The sequence below is a fragment of the Sipha flava genome, unplaced genomic scaffold, assembly GCF_003268045.1.
Source record: "Sipha flava isolate LNK unplaced genomic scaffold, YSA_version1 103_pilon_pilon, whole genome shotgun sequence".
Taxonomy (NCBI): Eukaryota; Metazoa; Arthropoda; class Insecta; order Hemiptera; family Aphididae; genus Sipha; species Sipha flava.
The window spans coordinates 1,398,015-1,407,513 of NW_020271717.1; the positions used below are offsets into that span (position 1 = coordinate 1,398,015).

The 9,499-nt window shown below is 26.9% G+C and overlaps 1 protein-coding gene across 1 annotated transcript; it reads left to right on the forward strand.

Moving 5' to 3' along the window:
* The first annotated feature begins 4,549 nt into the window (after nt 1–4,549).
* LOC112682715 lies at nt 4,550–9,107 on the forward strand. The gene is made up of 6 exons (XM_025553406.1): nt 4,550–4,631; nt 6,336–6,461; nt 6,562–8,080; nt 8,155–8,235; nt 8,606–8,676; nt 8,751–9,107. The coding sequence occupies exons 1-3, from the start codon at nt 4,550–4,552 to the stop codon at nt 7,332–7,334; spliced, it is 981 nt and encodes a 326-aa protein (XP_025409191.1). The 3' UTR covers nt 7,335–8,080; nt 8,155–8,235; nt 8,606–8,676; nt 8,751–9,107.
* Nucleotides 9,108–9,499: the final 392 nt, after the last annotated feature.

Consider the following 9,499-nt stretch of genomic DNA (forward strand, 5'->3'; position numbering starts at 1 on the left):
TGCTTATTTTTATGGATTGATTTAAAATGTAGCAGAGTACTATAAAAGTGTATGTCAAGTTATAACACGTACAATTATGAAATTTGAAAGAGCCTTTTTTCAGCAATTTTAAAAAAAAAAAAAATGTTTATTTCCAGTTTTTCTGATTATTTTTGCTTATTTGACCAGTTGTTTTTATGTTTTTATAGTTTTCTCCTGCAAAGTCGTTTTTGATAGAATTAAAATTAAAAATAATTCTTATTTTATTAATTTGTCACGTTGTTCGTCGTCGTCCAAGGCATCATTGTAGAGTTAACAAAGATATTCAAACGCTGAAAAATAGAACTGAGTGTCAAACGTCAGAAAGATCGAGAACAGTTTACATTTTATAGTTCAGAAAATCCCCTTAGAAAATCCATAAAATCCTTGAAAAGTCTTGAAATTGAAGTTTTTAATTTTTTAGTTAGAATTTTATAGTTTTTTTTTTTCTTATAACAATTTTCGCTTAATTTTAAATTTTTTAAATGCTTATTTTAGTACTTATAATGATATTTTTAAGCACTTTTTTAAGCGCTAATTTTAATGATTTTAAGTGCTAAAAGTCCCGAACTCTGGTTATTATCATATATTTTAACTTTTAACTAAATTGTATTTTTTAATAAATTAACTATGTAATGTAAATTGGCTACCTGAAAAAAAATATTTTTCTTATTTAACTAATAAATATCAATTGGCATATTATTATAAAAATACTTTTTTTTGTAAATTTAGGGCCCCAAAAATAAATTAGCCCAGAGCCACTAATTCTATTAATCCGTCTCTGTTAATATTACAATTAGGTAAACAACTACTAAAATTAAGCTTATTAATCAATTATTCTGTAGGCATTTATAGTTTTTATACTAAAACTATTTATTTTTTTTTTGTAGTTTATTATTATGAAAAGTAATTTCATATATTATAGCTAGTAAGTAAGAAGTATTTGTAAAATTTAAAATTGAGTATCAGTTGCTACTTTAATATTACGTTTATATAATTATGTATGCTTGTATGCAGTATGATCCAAGATGTTTTAAACTTAATTTTGTAACTTTTATAAAGAATTTTCTATCATCAAGATAAAATTATACAACTTAATTGGATACTGTATATATTGTTATGCAAAACTGCCAAATTTTGAGTTCTAAAATGTCCTACTGTATATGTTTTAAACATATTAATAACCTTTAAAGTAGGTTTACTGTATAACATATGATAATAAATGTTTTTAATTCAAGTAAGTTATTTTTTATACACTATAAAAAATGTGTTTTTACTTAATATTATAATGCTATTGTAGTTTATAATCACTTCAAAAACATGCGGTAATCTTATTAGCGATAAATTCAACATACACACACACATTGACATACACGTGCATAAACACAGTGTATAATTCACTCATATATATACTGTTTTATATAACTGTCATATATACACAAGTATTTATAAGAGTATGTGTATTAATAATGTGTGGCAAATTAATTATATATGTAATTGCCATACAATAACTCAAAAAAAAAAAAATAAATAAGGAACAATTAAATGTAAGAAAATTAAAAAGTAAATATAATTATCTATAACCTTTATGTTATCATATTTATTGTATTGACTTTATAAACATTGATTTAAATTTTTCAAGTGATTATGCAATTATACATTTTTTTATTTGCAATATGTTTAAGACAAAACTATTAAATTTTATAGTATCAATATTAATTTAATACCTTAAGTAGTAATTCTATTAATTTGTTTTTATTAGATGCTTTAATCATTTAATATCTAATTAAAAATATTCGCATCAATTTTAGACAAGATATAATTATATAATATAATAATTATATAAGATTCTATAATTAAATAGTCTTTAAATCGCTCATTAATTATAACTGTAGTACATAATGTTTAATATCAAATAATTATTTTATTTTTGTTAGTTCATTTTTATTTTATGCTTAAAATAGTAATTTATTATCAATAAGTTAAATAAGAATAATCGAAATAATTAAATATTTTTTATAAGAATAATTAAAATTTTTATTTATTTCAAACAAAAAGTGTACTCACAATATTTATAATACTTTCCAAGATCAAACATTTGTTACATTTAATATTATGCGTGCGTTATATATTATTAAGTTTTTATCATGCATTAACATTTGTAGGATAATGTTACTATTAATATACGATAAAAATACATTACAGTAGATATTCAATTTGAATTTATGTTAAACAAATGAATTTTTGGGTATAGAAATGTTTTGAAGAAACAATTATTTTCTGGTCTATTATCTCATTTAAATCGTATAATTTATAGTTATACTTCAAATTAAAAATTATGAAATTAAACAAAATGTATAAATAATGTAATACATATTAAATATGTATAATATATACCATTAATTCATTTTCATACAATTATAATAATCTATTAAAAGTCTTTAAATATAAGTTATAAAAATTATCATGTATTTACTCTAATATTATATTAAGTAGATTGTTATGATTAAAATAAATATACATTAATGAACGTCACACATTTTTTTTTGTAATATATATTATGTTGTGCCCTGAACAAATATTTAAATTAATGAATTTGTTGGTTTATTAATTACAGGAAAAATATTTGAAACGGAATGAAGAAGTTAACGATTTTACAACAACCTATTTTTTATGAAATCATTTTTTTTTTTTTTTTTTTGTAATTAAAATAGTGACCAAAAAGTTTTATTTAAGTAACGTATTTGATACAGGGAAATTTAAAAAAGTTTATATTATTTTTTTCTACAGTTTTTTCGGCCTTATTGGATGTTTGTGTTTGAGTTAGGGAGCATTTAAAATACTTATAAAACACTTGATTTTTTTTTTTTTTTAAGATGGTTTATAAATTATAGAAAACATTTCCATTAATATTTACCGACTATATTATAATATGTTCATAATATATTTCAATAACTGTAAAAATAATTCTTATCAAATAATACTTTAAATTGTTTTTATTAATTCAAAAAAAATCTCAAAGATAGATAGGAATTTTTTTTTAATATAATAGATTATCATACCAATGTTTATATTCTTTCTCCGTTGGGATAACTTCAAATGCCATTTGCTTTACTGCAGGTATCTAACCAACTTTGAAATAATAATATTTATAATTCCTCGAAAAATTTAAAATAATTATATTATGTCTTCTATCAATTCCAAAAATGTTATTTCTCATACAAGGTATACTGTATACGTTATCTATAAGATATATAAGGTAGCGGATTAAGGTAAAAAACGTGTTGAAGGAAAAAAGCGTATTAAAGGAAAAAGTGTGTTTAGGTAAAAATATATAAATCCTGGTTAGAAATTCATAATTATTTAACTTGGTAAGTATAATTTATATATTAACCATACCTTTTTAAGTTTTATCAAAATTAGTAGTAGGTATTATTTAAATTTATTTTAGAGTATTTACATATCTCTTAAATCTTTAAATTATATTAATTAATTATTTAAATTTTATATTATATTTTATTAATAATTAAACCAATTATTTCACCTTAGTAATTTTATGTTAAAATTGTCTTTTTAATAATAAAATAAACAATTAAATTTGTTGTTAATAAAACAATTTTATAGGTATACTTAAAGTAATCAATTTTTGATTTTTTTTCTTTTTTAAAATAAATATATTTAACATTTAAAACATTAAATATTTAGTAATTGCTATACTTATATATCGATTTGGAAATGAAACAAAAGTTTAGTGCCTCAAATATTATTATATTATTATAAATTATCATTGTCTATACGAGTATTATATAGTGGGAGTGAGGTCTGCGACTCGTGTGATCTCTGATCAACTGTTTTTTTGGGGCACTGACAACAGTAGTTATTTTTTTTAATTTCTAAGAATACTAAGTAAATTATTGTGTTTAATTTATTTCAGATCGAGATATTTTCGATACTTCACTAAAATTTGATAGTTTACCATTACGTTCTACAGGTAATTAATGATTTATACCTGTTTTTTATTACACATGTGTAACTAGGTCTTTAACTTATTGGTGGATTTTATGCAGATGATGAACTTAAAATAGGTAAAACTATTCAAGGATCTTCTAAGTGTAGTAAATATGATGATAATGATATGACTGAGAAAAATCATTTAATTTATAAAAAACCGATAAATGGATGGTCTCCCAATGAGTTAAAAAAAAAAAAAAAAAAAATTAATTAATTATTATAATGTTGAAAATAAGAATTAAAAGCTTAATAAATCTTAAAATTGATTGACTTACAATAGATTTAATATAAAGTAATGTAGGTTGAATCTAGTATGAACATAATTCCAACCAAGAAGTAAGGTTTAATAGATATTTACTTAACAAGGTACAGATAACATTACAGAATAAGCATTCATTCAATCTATTTTTTTGGTTCAAATGAGATTTATGCAAGGTTTATTCTACACTTAAACGATCATAATTCAATCAAAGCTAAACATTTATTTAACTATGAACATCAGAATTACAATATTTATGAAATGCTAAATAAAAGTTTGTATGTTATGTGGGTTCATGTGACCACTATACCCCGGTTAGAACTTTGTGGTGCTGTATTACTCAGTGAGTTAACTAAAGAAGTCATTTATGAATTCAAAAAATTGAATATAAGCCTATATCAACGTGATGTTGTACTATGGTCTGATTCAACTGTTATCATCATCTGGATAAACAGCACTCAGCCACTCAAGTCTTATGTATCAAATAGAATTGCTCAAATTTTAGACAACACTGATTGTTGTTCACCTCGATGAAAAGTGGGGAAACTAAAACCATTCACGAACGCTTATTTGGCAAAATCAAGAAAAATCAGTGGGTCTAAATGTGCCGACTGGTATAGGAGGTCAGATCATTTTATATCACACAAGATGTGCTCGCGACGGATTCATTGAAAGGTCAAAATTAATATTTCGTAGTAACAGCGGAAACGCAATCAATTATCACGATCAAATGAATGGCGAGATGTTCAAACAGTGGTTTATTCAGTTGTTGAATAACCTTGAAGGGCTATCCATTATCGTAATGCATAATATACCATACCATTCTACTCTCAACAAAACTTACTCAAAAACTAATTAGAAAAAACCGACGTTCAACAATGGTTAACGGATAAAAACGTTAAATTTCATCCATTGAAACATTACCAGAACTTCGCCAAAAAGTTAACAACCTAGTTAAAAAAAAAATATAAGCTGGATGAAATCTCATTAGAAAAGGGTCATGAGGTAATCCGTCCATCACTTTACCATTGTAAATGTAACTATCTAAAAACTAGTCTGAACAGAATGTTGCCGCCGTAATAGAGATAATTACAACCGATCGACACTCACGAGCATTCGAGCAATCGGCGGTTGTTTTCGTATTTATTTTTCTTTTAATTATATTTGTCCTGTGAATTATATAATATGATAATGAGTTATCGGAGCGTTATCTGCGCAGCCGGTTCGACGGTATGCGTAGTGTTTAACACGGTCGCCGCAATTTTTTTCTTTTACAGTACTTTCCAGTAAAAAAACCGTGTGTGCGTGCAAATTATTACCATTATTATATTCGTTTTTCTTTTATGTTTTGTATCAATTTTTATTGTTATTTTTTATTGTAAGGCTACAGGAGTACCAGTTGACCAGTTTGCTCTCCACAAACTGTAAGTTCTTATTAAATTTTTTATTTATAATTATTTAATTGTTGGGCCAAAAGAGTCGTACATTTATTATTTAGTCGTGTCATAAAGACCACATACTATTTATATTTAGATTTTTGTCTGTTTGGCTATAAGGGCCGAGCATTTAAGTATTATAATTTATTCTGCTTGGTCATAAAGACCGCACATTAATTGCACACATTAAGCTTATTTTATACCTTCCTTCTATTTGGCCATAAGGGCCGAGCACTTATAAATAATTATTTTTACCTGTTGTGCCAAAAGAGCCGTAATATTATTATTACTATATTTTTTATATATTCTTTGTACCAGTATACGAAAATATTATTTAATTTGTGTTTTATACAGCAACTCATTTTTACCTCAAACGTGTTACCATTTTTTATCGTTAATTATTTGTTAAAACACTAACCATTGTGCAAAGGTTCATACAAGTCGGTCGGTGTGTTAGTAAACCACAGAGTAAGTCGGTAACCGGGCGTAGGGCCTATAATTGTACGTACCCAGTCCACACATATTGGTGATCTCGACGTGATTTTATTTGGTTATTTTATAAAATAATAATAATTATAAACTTATAAATTGTTTATCTTCGGGTTATATAGCAAATAATTGTAGATCCACTTACAGGTGTCGAACATGCAACGGTAACCATCATTCATTATTATATTTTGAAAAAAAGAAGAGAACAGAAGAGAAGGAACAGTTCAAAGGACAACAACCGGATAAAGGTCAAACACCGTCTACCTTCGGAATCCTAGTATCTGCACCTGTACCAGCAGAAATCGCCACGGGAAATCCTCACGTGTTTCTTGCAATAGCTTTAGTAAGATAAAAACGGTGGACGTCGCCAGTGCAGAGCTATCTTGGATAGTGGTTCCCAAGTAAACTTTGTATCAAAAAGATATGCAAATTTACTACAGCTAACATGTAAGAAGTCTTTATTACCAATAAGTTGCATTGAAGACAATTGGTTAAGAGCAAAGTCATGTAGTGAGTTGAAGGTCGAATCAAGAACGAATGAATTTAGCATTAAGATTTCTTGCTACGTTTTGCCTAACATTGTCGGAGAATTAGCGCCTTGTTCAGAGCCGGCAGGTGGATGGAGAATACAAGGGGCTGTATCTCCATTTTTAGCTGATCCGGATTTCCATCGTCCTCAAGCTATCGATCTTCTTATTGGAGGTGGTTCGTTCTTTGATGTTTTGGAAACAAAGAAAATAACACTAAATACAGGTTCAGTAACTCTACATGAAAGTTGCTTCGAATGGCTCGTAACGGGAGAACTTTCCAACCAGCATTTACTAACACCTATCTCGATAGGTCAAACTATAGAGGAAGATTGGAAGGCTCTCAGCAGCATTGAAAATGGAAGCTATGGCCGAGTATCAAAAGCGAATAAGAGATGTCAAGAAGAGCAAGAGACAATCCAACATTTTAAGCAATACACAATGCGTGATGAGGAGGGACGTTTTATCGTACGGCTTCCCACCAAGCAGGTGATCAGCGAAATAGGCACAACATTACCTAAGGTGACCGCACGCTTCTTGAATGTTGAGAAAAGATTACAACATGATGAGCATCTGAAGGCTGAGTACATATGATTTATGAATGAATATATTGAAATGGGACACATGGTTCAAGTAATGGATGATTCAACTCAGATGCAGAATCCCTTTTATCTACCACACCATTCGGTAAAAAAAGCATCAAGTTTAACTACAAAAGTCCGAGTAGTTTTCGTTGCCTCTGCTAAAAGTACATCAGGCATATCTCTTAATGATGCCTTAAAGTGTGGTCTAGTTGTTCAGCAAGATTTATTTTCAATTCTCGTTCGCTTCCACAAGCATCAATTTGTCTTATTTTCGGATATAGAAAAAATGTTTCGGTAAATAAAGGTGGCAAAGGAAGACTGGGACCTATAAAGAATTGTTTGGAAATCCAGCCCTGAAGAGTTACTACGTTCATACCAGCTAACTACAGTCACGTATGGAACAACTTCTGCCTCATTTCTATCAACCTATTGTCTTATAGCATTCGCAAAGAGTGTTGAAAAGGAATACCCGAAAGCTTCAAAGGTGTTTGCCGAAGATTTTTATATGGACGATCTAATGACGGGGGTCGATACAGAGGATGATTGCTATCGGTTACAAATAGATGTTAGTTCAGTGTTAAACTCAGCAAATCTACCATTAAGGAAATGGTGTTCCAACTCCGAGATTGTTTTGCAAAACATATCCAAGTCTGTTGACGATCCTTTGTTCGTATTAGATATAGAAAACGATCAAAGACGGTCAAGTCACTAAAGTTACAGTAGAAACCAGTCGCAGACCATTTTCAATATGACATCGTAACTTTAAAATTATAAATATATATACATATTTCACCTATCTTAATTTTAATATTTTTATACAATTATTTTAGTTGATTCTTCTCAAATAAAATCCCAGATTGTTAAGAATTCAGGCGTGCAACAATATCATAAACAAAAATTCTATAGTGAAAGTTAGTATTGTATCATATATTTCAAATAATAGATGTTAAAAAAATACTTAATTTTATAAATTATTATTATATTAACTATACTTTTGTTTTATACTTATTACAGTATAATAATATATATTTATAATAAAATAAACTTTTAAATTGTATGTTATTATTTGTATTAATAGATAAAGTATATAATGAAAAATTGAAAAAACTCCATACAAATACTTCAGTTAAAAGAAAACTCTTTGGCAATATTGATACTGATAATGTTTCTACCGAAGGCAAATAATATTTTATTTAAAAAAAAAACCTATTGTTCTATTCTAAGAGTAATTATAATACTTTTAATACAATATCAATAAAATTATTTATTTATATATTTTAGATGATACAATCCATACTTAAGCATCTCCTTTTACAGTTACTCTGATGTCATCTATAAATTATCGAAAAAAAGTAAATTATATTTCATAATAAATTGTGTCTATAATTGATAAAAAATATTCAATTAAAAAATATTATTATTATAGATGATCTATTCTTATCAAAATTACCACGGCCAGAATCAACTATTTTGAAAAAAACTAAAAGTTATGAAAATCACAACATGGATCATAATAAATGGATCTTCAAATGTAAAGACATTCTATGTAAATTTAAACTGTATATACTTTGAAAATATGTTATAGAATCAACGAGCACACGACTAGATGACCAGACGAAAGATATATTTTGTAAGTATTCCATAGTTATATTTTTTTACACTCGATTTTTTTAGTTCTCGTAAGGTAGAGTATCAGCAATGTATATTACATTCGTTATTTACTCGTCATAAGGATCAAAAAATTAAAAACGTCAAACAATACAAAAAAAAGCAAAAAAGCCTGGTCAGGGCCAATTTAAGTAATAAAATATAATAAAATAAATAAATAATTATAAATATATAGAATAATTAGAATAATTAATTATTAGAATATATATAATGCTATTACTTTTCCTTCGTGTTTGTGCGTATGGTGTCCTCCTGCTTTTTCTTCGGGTACTATACCCGAATCAGTAATATCCTTGCCAATATTCATTGTCGGTCAACTGTTATGATTAAAACAATAAAAAATAAATACTTGAACGGAATCCGTGCGTGGTGCGAGCAACCAAACTCAATTAAAAATGTGTTCGAAAAGTTACTAAATAATATTAATACGAGAATAGTGGGTCACGACTGTCATTTTATCTTAATAAGTACATAATAATTATAGTGGTGTTGTCGCGTTTGGCGCAT